The sequence below is a fragment of the Microtus pennsylvanicus genome, chromosome 17 (genome assembly GCF_037038515.1).
Source record: "Microtus pennsylvanicus isolate mMicPen1 chromosome 17, mMicPen1.hap1, whole genome shotgun sequence".
Classification (NCBI taxonomy): domain Eukaryota; kingdom Metazoa; phylum Chordata; class Mammalia; order Rodentia; family Cricetidae; genus Microtus; species Microtus pennsylvanicus.
The window spans coordinates 46,708,721-46,728,477 of NC_134595.1; the positions used below are offsets into that span (position 1 = coordinate 46,708,721).

At 37.4% G+C, this 19,757-nt stretch overlaps 1 protein-coding gene across 20 annotated transcripts in view; it reads right to left on the bottom strand.

The window, feature by feature from the left end:
- Positions 1 to 19,757, bottom strand: part of Trip12 (thyroid hormone receptor interactor 12) — a 115,880-nt gene that overhangs the window by 54,886 nt on the left and 41,237 nt on the right. For all 20 annotated transcript variants that reach the window (XM_075952061.1, XM_075952074.1, XM_075952071.1 and 17 more), the window contains 4 exons: positions 11,115 to 11,220; positions 7,289 to 7,425; positions 2,644 to 2,727; positions 1,509 to 1,604 (listed from right to left, as the gene is read on the bottom strand). In XM_075952061.1, the coding sequence (XP_075808176.1) occupies positions 1,509 to 1,604; positions 2,644 to 2,727; positions 7,289 to 7,425; positions 11,115 to 11,220 (423 nt within the window). The remainder of the gene's footprint in view (positions 1 to 1,508; positions 1,605 to 2,643; positions 2,728 to 7,288; positions 7,426 to 11,114; positions 11,221 to 19,757) is intronic.

A 19,757-nucleotide genomic window follows, 5' to 3' on the forward strand; every position in this document is an offset into this window, starting at 1 on the left:
ACCCATAATCCCAATACATGGGAGACCCAAGGACTCAGTTATAATTAAGCCTGGCTATATTGTATAACTCACAAAACTCTCAAAAAGAGAACTTTGTGGCAGAATATGCCACCTGGGATGTAGGGAAACAAAAACACAATTGCTTTTAAGTTTTCTATTTAATAAAAGTCAGAAATAAGTTGTGCTGTTTGGTTGTTTTGCCTGCATGTATGTCTGTGTGAGAATGCCAGATCTTGGAGATAAAGACAGTTGTAAGCTACCATGTGGGTGCTGGGAATTGAACTTGGGTGCTCCAGAAGAACAGTCAATGCTCTCCACCTCCAAGTTGTCTCTTTAGCCCGCTGATTTTTGTTGGTTTGGCGGGGAGGGCACAACAGAAAAAATATTCAGGTATAAAAATTACACATAATGCAAAAAAATGTTTTTTGTTTTCATTTTTTGGTTAAGACAGGGTTTCTCTGTGTTGCCTTGGCTATCCTGGTACTTTACTTTGTAGACCAGGTTGGCCTCGAACTCACTCAGAAATCTGCCTGCTTCTGTCTCCCCAGTGCTAGAATTAGGCCCAGCTTATAATGCAATATTTTAACTAGAAAATAAGGATTAGAAAACAAAGATGCTTGGTACATGAGCCTGATAGGGTCCATCCTTAAACCTATACAAAGTTAGAGAGGACCAACTCTAAAGTAGCCTTCAGACCTCCACAACTTGTCCTAGCATGTGCACCCACACAAATCAAGCATATATTCAAACACGCCCACACTAATACCAGCCGTAAGACTTTATTTTATTTTTAAAACTTCAAATACTTAAGGATATATATTAGTCAGTTAATAAGCTGACTATAAAGTTATAAAAAAATTAACCAAATGTTAAGTCAAAAAGGATTTTAACTAGACTTTTAACTATACGACAGGGGCCGGGCGATGGTGGCGCACGCCTGTTATCCCAGCACTCGGGAGGCAGAGGCAGGCGGATCTCTGTGAGTTCGAGTCCAGCCTGGTCTACAGAGCTAGTTCCAGGACAGGCTCCAAAGATACAGAGAAACCCTGTCTCGAAAAACCAAAAAAAAAAAAAACCAAAAAAAAAAAAACAAAAAAAAAAAAAAAAACAAAAAACTATACGACAGGACTTTCCATTATAAATCAAGACTATAGTCACTGTTATGTCTGGTGAGAAGTAATGCTGCTGAGAAATTGTTCCTTTCAGGTTCGTGTTAACACTGTCTTATGGAGTAAATTTTATAAAGCTTCAGATAAAAAATAAACTGAAAATATGTAATCAGATGACATAAGTATCTATGATTCTTTCCTACAGTTAGAAAAATATTTTTTTCAATAAAAATCTGGATTATTTTTGTGATTCCAATTGAGCAGTCAAAAACAAAAGTACAGAAGGAAATCGAAAAGATTTTAAATTATTATATCAACAAGTAACCAATAAGAGTAACATTTAACTAATTATTCAGAGACTTCAATTGAGGGAGGAAATGTTTTAAAGTATTCACTTACTAGCTCCGCTTCCAATTGTTCTATGGAAAAGCTGTGACATCCGAGGACCAAGAGGACCAAACAGGTGAGGAGGAAGACCCCTGGCCTCTAACAGGGCTAAAGAAGAAAAAAAAAAAGAGGCAGGGGAGTAGTTGAGTTGATTTAAAAAAATTGTTCTTATCTAGAAATGTCAAGGAAGTGATTCATCTCACATATCCCAATGTTACTTTCCAATCTGAATTTTAAGAGAAACTAAGTTAAATTTCTAAAACCTCAGACATAAAGAAATTTAGTTACTACAAATTAAAGAACCCCATGACATCTTCAAATATATTCAAGTTTTAGGGAGAAGTTAAAACATATCCTGACCAAAACTATGTAAGAAACCATGAGGTAAATTAAGTATTTTAGGTAAAGTCATATATAAAAAGAGCCCTTGCCTCGTTTTTCCATAAACATTACTTCCCAGAGAGATTTTGGTAAACCTGTCCAAATCCATAAAAATCATTTTTACCAGTTAACAAAGAAAAGCTATGTTTGCAAGTGGGACCACAGAAGAAATTATAAAAACTTGTTATCTCTCAGGAACTGTAAAGCAATGTGAAACTGACATATCATATCTCTTTTAAGTCTTATATTGAAAATCTATTGAAAATCCATCATCTGAGATTTAAGTACAAACTCACCTATTCAAACATGGAGTACATACAATACAACATTGTATTTTAAAGGCTCTGAGAACATTAACAAAAATAAAAAAAAGAAAACTAACTAGAGTTTACAAAAAAACATGGGACTTGGGGAAAGCCCATGCTATTAGATTTATGGTGTTAGATACCATAGAGTAACAACATATTGAGGTGCTTTGTAAATGTATTGCTAAAGCCAATTACACATGTAATCATGCGAATTAACTTTTTAAAAAAAATGAGGCTTTTGCTTGGTTAAACAGTAAAAACGAAGACGCAGACAGGTCATTTCCAAACTCAAAATATCACGTTGTCATGAAGTAACATTTTTTTCCTCCAGAGGAGCAGGTATACCTAGAACTGCTAGACAACATTCAGGAGAATATATATGAACTGATTCAAGTCAAAAATAGGAGGATCTGCAGCCTGTGATAATCATTTCTTGCACACTCAATAGCTCTCTTTACCTTGTAATCGTCCCATCTCAGAATCATCCGATTCACTCTCCCCAGAGGTGGTCATGCCAACAGCCCCTGCAACAGAACTAGAGGCTTGGGGAGAGGGAGGTAAGGATTAGGAGGAGTATTTAATCTCGTATGTCTGGCTTACCTTAAAGAAAAACCAAAGATTACAGACTATAATAAATTAAATGTGTCTTCCTACACACTCAGCCATTCTACAATCCCTTCCATAAAATTTAGGAGCAAAAAGAGAGCTCAGCTACTTTTATAAACATAATCATAAACTTTGAAACCTTCAAGCCCCTGAAACAGCTTTCTCCTGAATTCCTCTGCCGTTCATTAATCAAGTCCGGCTCTAAATTATAGTTCAGAAGTGTAAATAATCATTTATCTGTTTTCTTTAATTGCAAGAGATTATATACACTCTTCCTTTGGGAATGAACTACTAAAGCATTACAATTTACACCTAAGTGCAAAGAATTGCAATGAAGTTATGAAAAAGCAGAAAGATGCCAAAAATTAAGGTAGAATGAAGACTTCTACTACACAATATATATGAACCAAATAAAAAATAAAACCAGTTTAAGTTAATAACAGCAGCAGATATTATAACTCTTAGAGAAACTAGTAGTCTGCTAAATCACTAAGTATATGCTGAGACACACACAGTTTCAAAAATAGGTTTGGTCTACGTATGACTACATCATTAACAATACCATCAGCCTACTTACTGGACATTGACAGAATGCAAGGCAAAAACACAGAGGTTTATGACTGACATAAATTTGGGATTTCATCACCAGCAGAGAGGACACACACACACACAAACCACAAGACCCCACTAAAAAGTAAAAGAAGCCAATGTGCCAGTCACTAACCAATTCAACAATTTTAGAAAATGTTTCTTTAAATATTGTATTCTTTAACTTCACCGGACTCTTTAATTCTTAAATATAATTTAGAAAAAAAGGGAACAAACAGTGGCCCATAGGCCAAATCTGGTTCATTAGTTATTTGTTAATATAACTGATAAAAACATAGCTGTATGCATTTTTTATGAACTGTCTTGCTGCCGTTTTCCAATTACAATCCCAATGTTAACATTTTCATAGTTAAAGTTAAAGCCTCTAAGATTAACACAGAAGATAAAAAGACTAAACTAACTGTACCATATAAGGCTACTTATGAGGAATATTGGTCAACAACCAATATTCTTCATGCACAGGAAAAAATTAAGCTTCATGACTTCAACTGCTCATGTCACCTAGTAATCAAGTTAGAACCCAGAGAGCCAGGCTTCACTCCTACACTCTAAACTATACTTCTAAAACACACCCCTTAGCTGGAAATTTTAATTCAGTTACAATCATTGTACCAAGCCCTATCAACAAGTAATAATATTTTAGGTACTAATTAAGACCCAGTCTGTTCAAGTGGCTTTTTTAAAGCATGGGAAAGCAAACAAAATTAAACATAAAATGTCGAAGAATCTACAATCATTAAAAGATATCTCTATTTCTAATAAATTTCATAATAAACACAGCAAACTACATTTCGACAAATATGTTAACTAAGAAATGCAACTTTTGAAACATAATTAGGAGCCCCGTTTAGTGACAAAAAAACTTGGCCTGATTAATATAAGTCAGACAGGTCTAATTCTCAATAATAGTAATTGGCCAAAAGGAGTCTATTACAGTGGAACTCTAATAGTGTGACCTTCCTCCTCCCAAAACCACTCTATAAAAAGGATAGGTATTTTTCTTTTTCAAAAGGTTAAGTTGCCAATAGTGACAAATTTGCTATCACTCAAAATGAAGAAACTGAACTTTTTGCCATCCCTTAGTGTGTAGAAGCCAAGGGAAGACATCAAGTTTGTCCATCTATGTATGGGTACCAGGCTTACTCCTGAAATAGTGTCTCTATATGCTGGCCTGGGCCAACACTGGGGTTACAATACTGTAAACACAAGTCCAGCTTTTTAAGAGGTACTAAGGAATCTCAACTCATATTTTCCTGCTTCTGCAGCAACAGCTCTTAGTCACTGAGCTCCCCCCAGACCTTGGTAGCTCTTTCCAACTGACACAATTGTCCAATGATGTGAAGTTCCCTTTACATACTGTTGTACAAAATTAAGCACTCAGATTAATCTAGCCTTTAAGCTAATTTAATTAAAAATAGCTTTAAAAAAAAAAAACACCTGTTAACTCAAAAAGCCCAAAAACCTTATTCATAACCAAAGTAATCGGAAAGAGAAGGCATTAAAAATGGTGGTGGTGGTGCAGGCCTTAATTCTAGCACTCAGGAAGCAGAGGCAGGAGGATCTTTGTAAGTTCAAGACAAGCCTGCTCTAATTCCAGGACAACTAGGGCTGTTAAAAAGAGAAACCCTGTCTCAAAAAAATCAGAGAAGAAAAAAAAGAAAATAAACTGCGTGCAAGGGTATGGTAGCTTACACCTTTAATCCCTGCACTTAGAAGAGGAAACAAGGCAAGTTCTGTGCGTTGAGAGCCAGAGTGACACCAGGCCAGCCAGAACTACATAGTGAGAACCTATCTTTTGTTGTTTATAGGGACTGTTAATCTTTAATTTTTATCTAGTTTTAATTTCAAAACAAAATAAAACCAAAAGCACCACAATATAAAACACTCAACCACTCTATTTGGTGAAGGAGGGAGGTTTCCTGTCTTAAGGCATCAATGACAGAATAGAGGAAAATAAAAACTGGACATAAGCAGAGAGCCAGGTAGAGATCCTGTCTTAAAAACAACAAAAATAATGCTTTCTAGGATATGACCCTGACCATTTCTTGAAGTTATGAAGTCTTGATATAAAAAGTGAATACCAGGACACTGCCTATTTTCCCTTGCCAACTACAGAACCACTGTTCAAAAGACAGACATCAAAAAGTAGTTCAAATCACCCCAAATGTGTCCTCTGTGCTAATTTTGGTTTGTATTTTATACATAGAAAAACTAAAGTAGATTTTCCCAGAAGTATTTTACCTCAAGCCAGAGGAATTTCTGCTATGCATAAAGAAATTACTAAACTCAATGCTACTCTAACAGCAGTAAACATCCATGTGAACATTTCATCAAAAAAAAAAAAAGAGGAGAGGGGGGCACCCTCTATCACAGTGATTTCAAATGTAAATGACAAACATACTACAGTCACTTGAAGCATTTACCCTCTTAGATAATGTTATCAAAGACCAAATCTACCCTTTCTAGCCTTGAAATGTATACACGTAAATTAAACTCTTCTAACCCTAGGGAGCGAACACAGCTGTACTTTGTTTCTATGACCTGGACTGAAGCGTCATAAATCTTAGCTTAGAACTCTGGGAAAGCTTAACCAATGTGTGCCTCAGTTTTCCCCTCATTTATAAATGACAGAAACAGAACTCACACCTCAGCAGGTTGTTTTGAATAGTCAATGGGATTATATGGAGGAATGTTTAAAGCCACAAATGCAGAGTGAACAGGTGTTACAATTAAAATTACTTTAACAGTAAACTCTAACAATGAATTCAGAAATCTCATTTCTGTCACTCATTTGATGACTGACCTTATACTTTAATATTCTGACTTGAAATAAATAACGAGAGGATAGGAAGTGATGTTCAACACTGAAAAGGAGAGGCCCTGTTATTATCAACAGCCTGAATGAGCCTGCAAGTGATATAGCTTGTATTCTTCCAAATATTTACCAATAACTAGTTAGAAAAACAGAGGGGAATCTTTAAAATTTAATCCCCAATAGAAAAGATGCTACAAATTCAGTGTATAATTCTTCTTAATTTAGATACAGCAATGGCTTCAAAATAAGCCTAGCTAAGCAGAGTACAATAAACATGAGTAACCAGACCTTTCCAGCAATCTAGTTTATTACCAACCACAGGCAAAAACAAAACTACTGTATAGTCTAATAGCAAATCACACTACATAAAAGCTTTGTAAAAAAGTCTGTATATGCTTTGCAACTAAATTTGATGTAGCACAGTTGTAGAAATACATACACATTCATAAATGAAAACTTACAGTGTTAATTCTGTTTTGAAAGAGCAATTATACACTAGGTTTTAAATTTCACTAACCACAATTATGGTAATGGTAACAGATACTTAAAGCTAAAAAAAAAAATGCATTTTTTTCCTTGGGAGGGGGGTGACACCCAAAGATTATAAAGAAAAAAATTTAAAAGCCCATAGAAATCTAAATACTATTATTATAGTATCTTCAGAACAAAATTAATTTTTAAGGGCTTACAAAATGCTAAGTTAAGAGTCATATGCTTACAAAACAATTTAAAATACATTCTTACATTTTTATTATAAAATTAAATTCACTAAAACAATTGTTAGTCAACTCATCATATATACTGATCCATATATAAAAACCTTAAATGGAAAATTTACACCTTCGTATAAAGCCCTCTGAATCTATCTAGTAAATGAAATTTTAACAATGAACCTACTAATCAAAACACCCAATTTATTATGTACAACAAAATTGGGCGGGGGAAATATTTCATGGTAACATCTATGGTAATTCTGTTCCCTCCTTTATCTTACTTATAAATTGAAAAAATTCATCCAGAAATAAATTGTTAAGAAAAAAAAAATGTCTCAGAACTAAGAAGTACCCATCTACCTGCTGCTCCTTGGGGAGCTTCATCTGTCCGGGCAGCTGAGGAATTTACTGTCTCCTGGTTGCTTTCTGGGTCTGCCATTTTCTCTTGCCGCCGAGCCTCAGCTGCTCCTCTCTTGCCCAGGCCAGAGCCTCGCCGACTGCAACAGAAAAATGTCATCACAGTCAGCATTACCAAGGCACGAGGAGCAATGTATAGACAACGCAAAACTCAAATTCACACAGCACAAAGCCAGTTTCTTCTCCCTTTTAAATAAAAACTGTTATCAAAAAAAAAAAAAATCACTGAGACTTTGTATTTCTGAAATTCTTCCAAGGTATAGCTCACACAGTACAAGCTTTTGTTACTGGAGCTATTGTCATCTTTACAGACAGAAATGATTTTAAACACTTCCAGCTAAATGGAAAAGTGGATCTTCCTGGAGGACGAAAAAAAAAATCTACACATTTAAAATACAAACTCACTTCCAAACATAGACAATGGCTTACAAAATGACAGCAAAAATAGTAGGATCAAAAGATCAGAGAGATCATACCCATACTCTTATATCAGACTACCTAAATCATTTAAATCAAATATCTTAACAACGCAAAACTGCTAGGGGTTTAATACTTATGAACACCACATATGACTTTGAGAAAGTCAGTTTTAAGGACAGACTGTAAGTGCAACCTGATAGTGTCAAGTAACACAAAGAGAACTGGTTCAATGAGCATTGAGAATGAAGCTCTCAATTAACCTGAGTAATTGAGTTTATTTTTAGCCAATTCTAAACAGGAGTGGGCTTAACTAATTTTTGCTTCAAAAGTAAAGAAATCATTCAAACCTAACTTAGTATCAAGCTGCAAATAAGATTTAAATACATTCAACATGTAATTTTCACAATACTCTAGGCGAAACACTCTGTATATACAAGATGTTACTCAAAGACTGTTTCTCTGAAAGAAGCCCACAAGCTCCTTAGGTCAATAAGGAATAAAAAAATCTTAAAAATTCATAAAATACAACCTAGACCAAGACTGTTTAATGCAAAAATGCTAGACGGCTTGTGCACAACATGACCACATATACTGAAATTTTACATGCACTGATCACAAGGCCATGTGTAACAAAAGGGTGCAATGAAAGAAAACGAAAATATTAACACTAAATAATCTATCTGACTTCACATGCAGCAAATTCAAACTATAACCCTTTGGTAAGACTGAAAGGTGGAAGAAGTACTGCAGAGTTGTACAGTTAAGGGAGCATGTATCTCTTCTAGGTGATCAGAGAGGCCAATTCTGAGCTCCCAGAATCCACACAGTAAAGCTCACAATTGCCTGTAACTCCAGCTCAAGAAGATCAGTCACCTTTGACCCCTAAAAGCATCTCCACATTATCAATAAACATAAAGATTATTTTAGAAAATGATTTTTTTTTCATTTTTTTAGAATGTTGAAAATTTGGCACAAAATGTGAATAAAGCTCTGTAGAACTCAGAATTATTTTCTCACAAGCCCTCAAAGGTATTAATAAGAAACCTCAAATGCAGTCAGTTACACTAGTTCTAGATACTTTAAAAGCAATATGGAAAAAATGTGTGTGGAGGACAGAAAACAGAAGTTTTTTATTCTCGGGCTATGAAGATTTCATATTCTATTTGGGTACTGTGGCACAAATCTTTAAAAATCCCAGAGCTCAGAGAAATCTTTGGGTTTGAGGCCAGCCTGGACTACACAGTGAATTCCAGTACCCCCAGGGCTATATAGAGAGAACCTGTCTCATTTAAAGAAAAAAGTCAAATTCTCTCCTCATGTCATCATTAAACACTGAAAGCTGATCAAAAAACTGAGTCTTAGGAAATAACCAAATGCCATTCAAAAATTTGACTGCCTACTTAAATCTGAACAGAAATAAGTCAGCCTAAAAATCAGTGACCCATTACTATTTTTACTGCATTTTCTAGAAGAAACTACATTTAAAAGAGGAAGAGTTTGCCGGGTGGTGGTGGCACGCGCCTTTAATCGCAGCACTCAGAGGCAGAGGCTGGTAGATCTCTGTGAATGCCAGGCCAGCCTGGACCACAAGAGCTAGTTCCAGGACAGGCTCCAAAGCTACAGAAAAATATGATCTGAAAAAAATAAATTAGGAAGGAAGGAAGGAAGGAAGGAGGAAAAGTTGGTATTTGGCTCTAAAATAAAACTTTATTTGGCATGTACATTTAATCCCAGTCAGTGCTACATAGTGAGACCTTGTCTCAAAGTTCCTAGTATGCACGATTGTTCAAAATTGTTCTCTCTCCTCTTATTTTGGCAAGGGTAAGATTTTTTTTTTTTTTGATGTGTGGGGGGGTGGTGGTGGTGGTGGTGGTGGTGGTGGTGGTTGTGAGTTGGGGGAGGGAGAATGTCAAGAAAGAATTTCTCTGTTTAACAGCCCCGGCGGCTGTCCTGGAACTCTGTAGAACAGGCTGGCCTCGAACTCACAGAGATCTGCCTGCCTCTGCCTCCCAAGTGCTGGGATTAAAAACAAGGTGTGTGTCACCACACCTAGTGATACAGTCATTAAAGCACGCACACTTTCGGTTCAATCACATCACACTGAAAGTCCACCTTTCATTAAACGTATCTAATCTGCACAAAAGAGGGTCACTGGAAATCTATTTGTAGAACTGTGCATTTTTTTTCCCCAGCCAGCATTTCACTCTATAGTCTTGGCTGGCCTGGAATTTACTACGTAGACCAGGTTTGCCTTTAACTAGTAAAATTTTGCTTGCCTTTGCCACCAGAGTGCCAGGAGGCGACATTAAATCCAGCTCAACCTTATGTCTAAATACTGGTAATAATTGTAAAATGTTTTTTCCAAAAGAGAAAAAATATACATGTGTCAAAAAATAACATGGCTTGTGCAACTCCTTTGAGGCATTATAAGTTGGGCTTTCATGTTGATGTTTTTTATTCATTTGTTATGGGATAGGGTCTCACTATGCAGCCCTTGCTGCCCTGGAACTAGCTATGTAGACCAATCAGGCTTCAAACTCAGAGATTTATTTGCCTCTTCCTTCAAGTGCTAGAGGATTCTCAGCCCAACCACACTTGGCTGAGTTTTCACTTTAGTTCTGTTGACAATTATTGCAAAAGGAATTAGACATGACTAGAATGACTGAATATGTTTACTGCACTGACTCACTTAGAAAAAAACTGGTTTTTGTAGTTGCTATTGATTGCTTTTTCTTTGTGTTTATTTTTGTTTGGCTGGTTTTTTGGACAGGCATGGTGGCACATGCCATTAATCCCAGCACTCCGGAGGAAGGTGGATCTCTGAGTTTGAGGCCACCCTGGCTTACAGAGCAAGTTCCAAGACAGCCAGGGCTATACACACACACACACACACACACACACACATACATACACACACACACACACACATACATACATACACACACACACACACAATTTTAAAAAAAAATAAACACCTATCTAGAAAAACAGAATTAACTTTTAAAAATTTTGCATAAAGTTAAGTTATTCCATTACTTTTATTTAATGTGTAAATTACATTCTATATATTACTGAGCTGGGTGTGGTAGCATACTCCTGTGAGCCCATAACTTAAAAGAGACTGAAGCAAGGAAATATTAAGTCACAGGTTACCACAACTTGGTTAGTCACAACGAAGACCCTATCACAACAACGGAAGGAAACGGAAGGAGGAAGAGGAAATGAGACAATTTGGAGTAAGGAAAGGAAAAATTAATTGGTAATTTTAAGATGTACAGAAAAACTGAAACAAAGTTGAAACACCTGAGCATAAGAAGGTAAAAACTGTAAGCTCAAAAATTTAAATTACCTGGTACTAGCACAGGAGCCCGTGGTCTTTTGACGTGTGCTCCTCCTCAAACTGGGGAGCTCAGCAGGTGGGGACTCACTGCGCTTCTTGGTAGACTTTCTTAAACCTACATGAGAAATAGAAAAGTTGTAAGTTATCATGAATCAGGTGTTCAGAAAACCCATGCTTTTTAAAAAATCTACCAGCTCTTTCTGTGATCTTTTAGCATCAGTCCAATCACTCAACACAAGTCTCACAGTAGCAGTCCTGCCTTTCCCAGGTCCTCTACCCTCTAGCTCCTGAGATTTCCCTGGTTTATACTCTGGACTTAAAGAATTCCATTTAACTGGGTGGTGGTGCCGCATGCCTTTAATCCCAGCACTCAGGAGGCAGAGGCAAGCTAATCTTTGAGTTCGAAGCCAGCCTGGTCTACAGAACTAGTTTCAGGACAGCTAGGGCTGTTACACAGAGAAATCCTGTCTTGAAAAACCAAAAAATAAATAAGGAAGGAAAAGAAAAAAGAAAGAAAAAAATTCTCTCTCATTAATTTTACACTACCCCTTGATCTATTTTGGCTACTTTACATAAGGCTAATCAAAAAAACACAGTATGCAAGACAGTATTTCATTATTTCATTTATGCCATGACCCTGAAACTAAAGTTTAGTGGAATGACCAATTTTTAGAACATAATTAGGAAGAAATCAACCCAGCAACTTTACAGTTATTCTGAAAGCTACCTAATGCTCTTATAGTGATAGTTGCTACTAAAGTTCTAATAACCAAAAGCTTGTTATTTTTAAATGAAGAAGCCATGACAGCATCTACACTTATACCCTCCTCTTCACCATAAACAATGGTACCATGTATGACAGTATACTGGGCAGTAGGTTCTATTTAATGAAACAACTTCAATAGTGAAAAGACTCTAAAGTCAATACTCTGAATACTACTGGACCAACCATGTTAAATGAATGCAAACTTTTCAGAGCACAAGTATGTGTTTGGTCTCAATTACTTCTATTTTTCCATTAAGTTTTAAGTTTTGGACATATCTTTTTAAGGTGAAAATTCGCTACAGGGTGGGGGAGGGGGACAAAGACAGAAGTCATTATGTAGCCCTAGCTAGTCTGATGCTTGCTTTGTCTCCCACTGCTGAGATTAAAGTGAACTACTACTACCTGGCCTAGTACTTTTGAGTTCTTAAAGTGCCAAGAAGGGGACTGGGAAAGAATGAATTGAAAAAAATAATTCAAGATATCTATGGGACAAAAGAAATGACTCAGTAATTAAGAAAGCTTACTGTTTTTGCTAGCAATCCAGATTCAGTTTCCAGCACTTACACACAGAAGGCAACCACCTCTATCTCCAGATGTAGGTAGGCCTCTTCAAACCTCTACAGACCATGCTCTATGCTCCTTGCACACTTACATACACTCAAACATACAGATAATTTTTTTAAATGGCATATTAGGTATCTCCATCTTTTTTATTAAATTAAAACTGCTGCTCATTCAAGTAGAGATCATCTTTATATAATCGGGAAAATTGATGAATGAGTCTTCAAACAAAATCAGACTCTGAAGACAAATCCAATGGCCAGAGTGACACTTACTATAAACTAAACATTCAGAGTATATAACCTTTGAAAGAATAGACATTTAAAATAAATGGAAAAGAATCAGAGCATTATAATGTAATTAATAAATAAAGACTAGCTTAAGAATTCTTGAAATCTCCATTTGGTTTTAGGTTAATTTTCAACCCAATTTCTTGATGTAATCACACACCTGTGCATTCTACTCTACTAAGCCTTTGTCTTGACATACAATTTGGTCACAAGAGACACAATAGAAGTGCATACTGCAATAAAACTGACAACATATTTAGTCAATATTTTAAAAAAAAAAAGATCCAGCCACTTAGGCAACATGCTATAAATTTTACACTTGGGGTTGGAAATGGGAGGATTATGTTCAAGATTAGCCTGGGTTGCATGAATCTCTCTATCTCAGAGAAGAGAGAGAAATTTATTTCAATATTACCTTCACAACACAGTAACTTCAAACCTAGTCTGAGTTACACAAAGTTCTGTCTCAAGCAACCAAAAGCACTCAAGATCGAAGGAAAATATACACAGGAAAAAAAAAAGCAAAACAACTTTCACTTACAATAAATCACTTAAAAATCTGTTAAGAGCCAGGAGGTGGTGGTGTACACCTTTAATCTGTGATTAAGGAAGGCAGAGGCTGACTGATCTTTGAGTTTAAATCCAGCCCTTTCTATGTAAGTGAGTTCTACGACAGCCAAGGCTACACAGAGAAACATTGTCTTGAAAAACCAAACACAAAAAACAGTAAGGAAAAAAAAAAAACCTGATAAGGATACTATAATGTTATGTCATGTTATGTGTGTATCTTTCTATATAACATGATAGTGATAGTGGTAAGTAATAGACAGTAGCAGAAAAAAGAAAAGCCTGCAGAGCAATGATGGTATACACCTTTATTCCAACACTTGGGAGGCAGTGATAGGTAAATCTCTGAGTTCCAGGTCAGCCTAGTCTACAAAGCCAGGGCTGTTACACAGAGAAACCCTGTCTCATCAGGCCCCTCCCAAAAAAAAAAAAGGAAAGAAAAAAAAAAAAGAAAAATGCCTAGTGCCACGAAAAACGGAAAAAGTATTTGCACGTGCATGAAAAAAAAAACCTGCCTTCTGAATTAAAAAAAAAAAAAGACTAAAAAATATGCACTGAATTCTACCCCTTCACAAAATGTCCATTAAAAGAAAAATCTGACTTTCAGGGTACAGAGAAACCCTGTCTCAAACTCCCTCTACCCTTTAGCACTGGGGAGGCAGAGGCAGGTGGATTTCTGTGAGTTCGAGGCTAGCCTGGTCTACAAGAGCTAGTTCAGGATTCGCTCCAAAGCAACACAGAGAAACCCTGTCTTGAACCACCCCCCTTCCAAAAAAAAAAAAAAGTTATTTATGGTTGGGTGGGCAGTGGTGGTGAATGTCTTTAATCCTAACACTCTTGGAGGCAGAAGCAGGTGTGTCTGTGAGTTGGAGGCCATCCTGGTTACAAGAGCTAGTTCCAGGACAGGCTCCAAAGTTACAGCGAAACCCTGTCCTGCAGGGGGGGGGGGGGGGCGCACGGGACAGTTTTCCAAGTGAAAAGCAAACATTCGCACTGCACTCCCAAATGCTATAAGGCAGAAAATTGAGACAACCACCAATTATAGCTGAGTCTACATAAACTAAAGACACAGAAACTGATGGTGCTAAGAACCTCTGGGGGCAATTCTGAAGTTAAAACAAAAGATTAAATGATAGAAGTTTATGAAGCTACCTGATTTCCAGATCCTGATTACAGAGTTCCTGTATAATTTTTCAATTGTGAAGCTGGGCAACTTTCTGGACCCAGGAAACACAGGAACGTTATACTTCACAACATGCAAGTTACAGAAATTCTCGTTTAAAGCATCCAGTCACAAATATATATGTCATGTTCCCACACCACACCCAGGACTCTTCTCAGTTCAAGTTCCTCAGAAGTTTGACACACCTTCACTTTCAGACAGGAGTTTCAAATCTTCCCTGTGGAATTTTACCAACCTAAAAAAAACTAATCTAAAAATAGTAATACAGATAAGATTTCGTTACAGAATAATCCAACCAATCATTAGGCAGTAAATCTCAACTCGCACTCACAGCTTAGAAATTAGGTTTCCGCTCTTATCTTACACTTGACTAAGCAGACAATCACTACCACAAAACACTGAAGAAATGTTCCTAGCTTCAAGCAAAACCTATCCAAACGCTAGCAAACACACAGCACTTAAGTAAAAAAAAGACAATATTCAAGCACGGAAAATTACCGCGGTAGTCAAGAAACAAAACTCAATAAACCAAATACAGGATTCTATGTAGAAAAAAATGAATCATAACACAATCTCTTGAAAATAAGCTAGTAAATATGTGGGCTAGGGTGAAATAAAAATCAACAGGTTGGAAGATGAAGCTGGGGAAAGCTACCAGAACAGAATAAAAGTAAACCAAGGACAAAAACGTCAGGTTTCATTTAAGAGGAAATCCCCCTACCCACCCATTTAAAATAAATAGATAAATAAAAACAGGAAATCTAGAGAGAAAATAAACAAGGACCAGGTAACTAGCAATGGGTTTTTCTAGGACAATCCTGACTTTTAAGCTCAAAGTTCAAACCAAATGAAAGTCTAGATCCAGGGAAACAAAGACAGTTGGTCAATCTAACAAGGAATGAAAACAAATGCTAAAGAAATAAGATAGTTTTACTTTCTGAGTAACAGATAGTACTTGAGCTAACATAAAAGCAAATTACCAAAACATATAGGTAATTATAGTATTAAAAAATAAAAGCGGTTAAGATACAAGCCATTTAAAATCTGAGAAAATAGCTCTGAAGAGGCTGAGGCAGGACAACTATGAACATGAGGCCACCTATAAGAAAAGCTTACAAAACAGGAAAAGATGAATGACTAAAGCACACTCTACAGCGACAGCAACACAACCAGGCATAAAGAGCAACATCTGGAGGTCTCCTGTCTTCAGTAGGATGAAACAGAGTATGGAGACCATATGGAGAAGTATGGAGGTATATGGAATTAAAGTGATATGATCAAATAAAAGTAGAAAAACAACAAAAAAGCATAAAATTCAGGGAAATAACAGATTAAAATGAAACATTTATTTCATATAGTACAGACATTTATAAATTCATGTAATACAACAAGTATAAGCAGAAAACAGAAAGTTTATGTTAAGCGGAAGGTTGGGGAAGTTAGACACAAAGTTCTCATAAGTCTTAACAGCATAGTGGTGTAGTGCAGGTTGGTTTGAGGTTCCATCTTTGGAAATAAAGGGATTTTAAGGGTCCTCAGGGCTGGAGAGATGGCTCAGTGGTTAAGAGCACTCACTGGCTGCTCTCCTAGAGGTCCTGAGTTCAATTCCCAGCTACGACATGGTGACTCACAAACCATCTGTAATGAGATCTGGCACCCTCCTCTGGCATGTGGGCATACATGGAGGTAGAATGTTGTATACATAATAAATAAATAAATCTTTTAAAAAAAGGGTCCTGATTTTCTATAAGGACAATAAAAGATCAAGCCAGGAAGTGGTGGCACATGCCTTTAATCCCAGCACTGAGGAGGCAGAGGCTACTTTCTAAGTAGCCCTAATGAAATTTGCTGGGTTCACTCACACACACATACCATCACATCCCTTACAACATTTAGCTAAGGGAGTGACTGGGAAGAGGAAGGAGAATATTAAAGGAAACAAAAAAAGTAATAGATATGATTGGATTACATGAATATAGAAAGCCATTTTGTATATCTGCATACCTTCCACCCCTTTCTTTCTTTCCTCTCTCCTCTCTCCTCTCTCTCTCTCTCTCCTCTCTCTCTCTCTCTCTCTCTCTCTCTCTCTCTCTCTCTCTCTCTCTCTCTCTCTTTCTTGAGGGTTCCACTATGTAGTCCTAAATAGCCTCAAACTCACGACGACCTGCATGCTTCTGCATCTGTCTCCAGCCTGCTGGGACTGAAGATGTGCACCACACCACACCTGGTCCTAGAAACTATTTCTTTAAGGTGACTGGCTGGAAGGGTTAAGAAACGAATCATCACTTATCAGCAGTGTTTGTTCTTCTATACAACCCTGGTTTGATTTCTAGTACCCAAATGTCAGCTCACAACTGTAACTCCAGTTCCAGGGAATCTGACACCCTCTGTCTAAGAGGGAACCATGCATGACCATGGTAAACAAACATAAATGCAGTCGAAACACCCATATACATAAAAAAAAAAATTAAAAAGTTGTTAGTAAGAAAAGAAAGCTCAGCAGGCATAGCGGTGCATGCCTGTAATCTCCACACTAGAGAGGCTCAGGCAGAAGCATCAAGAGTTCAAGTCTTCTAGAGTAAACTATAATTCAACCTTACTTGCATAAAGAGACCCTGCCTCAAAAGAAATGAAGAAAGAAAGCTGACATTTGAGGAGAGTCTGAAGACATGGCCTGTAGTATTTACTATGTCCCATCACCTGACCATGGAACTACCTTAAGAATTAAGAACCTGGCCAGGCGGTGGTGGCGCACGCCTTTAATCCCAGCACTTGGGAGACAGAGGCAGGCGGATCTCTGGGAGTTCGAGGCCAGCCTGGTCTACAAGAACTAGTTCAGGGACAGGCACCAAAGCTACAGAGAAACCTTGTCTCGAAGAAAAAAAAAAAGAATTAAGAACCTAGTCTGGTGGTGGTAGCACACGCCTTCAATCCCAGCACTTGAGAGGCAGAGGCAGGAGAATCTCTATGTGTTCGAGACCAGCCTGGTCTACAAAATGAGTGCCAGGACAGGCTTCAAAGCTACACACAGAAACCCTGTCTCAAAAACAAAAACAAAAACAAAAAAAGAAAGAAAGAAAAAGAAAGAAAGAAAGAAAGAAAGAAAGAGTAAGAAAAGAGATGAATAACTTGAGTGAAGTACTGAGAAGAGGAAAGGAAGAATATCAATCTTCAGCATTTTAATAACGTAAACAGAATCCAATTTACTGGCTATGAAAACTACAGTTTTCTAACAGAAACACCCACAAAGAAAGCTGTAAGTTATTACTTCATTTCAAGTGAGAAAGAGAAATAGACATTAATATTTCTAATTGTCAAGAAAACCTGGGCAGATAAATAAAGGACATTGAGCCTATAATTAGTGATCCTAGAGAAGCTAAATAAGAAGGTGAATCCAAAGAAAAACATATAGGCATCCTCCTGAATATTAACCTTCATCAGGCGATGAAAGATACAGAGACAGAGACCCACATGGGAGCACCGGACAGAAATCTCAAGGTCCAAATCAGGAGCAGAAGGAGAGAGAGCACGAGCAAGGAACTCATGACCGCGAGGGGTGCACCCACACACTGAGACAATGGGGATGTTCTATCAGGAACACACCAAGGCCAGCTGGCCTGGGTCTGAAAAAGCATGGGATAAAACCGGACTCGCTGAACATAGTGGACAATGAGGACTACTGAGAACTCAAGAACAATGGCAATGGGTTTTTTATCCTACTGCACGTACTGGCTTTGTGGGAGCCTAGGCAGTTTGGATGCTCACCTTACTAGACCTGGATGGAGGTGGGTGGTCCTTGGACTTCCCACAGGGCAGGGAACCCTGATTGCTCTTTGGGCTAACGAGGGAGGGGGACTTGACTGGGGGAGGGGGAGGGAAATGGGAGGCGGTGGCGGGGAAGAGACAGAAATCTTTAATAAATAAATAAATAAAAATAAAATAAAAAAAGAAAAAGAAAACCTGGGCAGAATGGGGTATCAAGCTTTTTCAGCAAGTCTTTCATTTCCTTTTAATGCTAAAGTTACTAAACTTCCAAATCCCAATGCATTACCTACACAATTTTAAATGATGTCACCTTTCTAATAATCATATAAGTAAACAAAAAATGTTATGGTTAAGCAAGTAAGGAGCTTGCTTACTTCCAAACTTAAAGACATCAGAATCCAAAGTAGGAAAGAATCTAGTTGTCCTCTGGCCCCCATAAGCACCACAGCACATGCCCAGGTATGTGTGTGCATAGCTATAGATTTAGTGCTCAACAACAGGGTTAACACCTGAGGCTCTGTATTAAGTTAGGCTGATTTGGTATTAGCTGGAGTTTTTGAATAAGAACATTCGTGAGAGTGCTGATCTGAAGGCTCAGCCAGTAAAGGTGCTTGACACTGGGGTGAGAACCTGAATTCCATCTCCAAGACCCACAGGGTGGAAATAAAGAAACATACGTACAAAGACATATGTTTACCCACAAACACAAGAAACAAAAGTAACTATTTTTTTTAAAAAAAATGCTAGCAGCAACCTTTCAAAGGCTTTCAATAACTAAGGAATTCCTTAGCTCTATCTAGCCAATCTTATAGGACTCAAAAAAGAAAGACTGTCTGAGCACCAAAGTGCTACGCTATATGCTTGCAATCCCAGGCTAAAGTATGAAGATCACAATGCTTGGAACTAGTTTGAGCAACATGCTGAGACTGTCAAGAATTTCAAAACGTAAAGAAAATTAAGACCCTTAAACTTGTTATAAAATGTAAAAAGGGCTAGGTAGTGGTAACACATGCCTTTAATCCAAGCATTCAGATGACAGAGGCAAATGGATCTCAGTTTGAGGTCAGCCTGGTCTACAGAGTAAGTTCCAGAACAGCCAGGCTACACAGAGAAATGCTACTACCCACCTACCCCCAAAATGAAAAGGATGTGGCTTATGTTCTTAAGTTCTTTGTCCTTTATTTCTTACAACAGAACAAAGGGAACAGCTTCAATATGACCATAATCAGAAGTTATAAAGTCAGTATCATCTGTCTGCCTCAGTTACAAGAAGAAAGTCTCCTGAGAAGAGGGGTGGAGTGAAGTGGAAAGGGGGGAGCGGAAGGGGAAAGGGAAGGGGGAAAGAGAAAGCGAGAAAGAGCATGAGCACATGTGTGTGCACCAAGGTAGTTCAAAAAGAAAAATATACAGCACTATGCTTCTTCCTTCTGTTTCTTTGCTTAAAATATTGCTCCTACTCTCCTACAAACTTCAACATGATAATATTCCTTCCCCTAACTTAAGTGCCTAGTAGTACATGG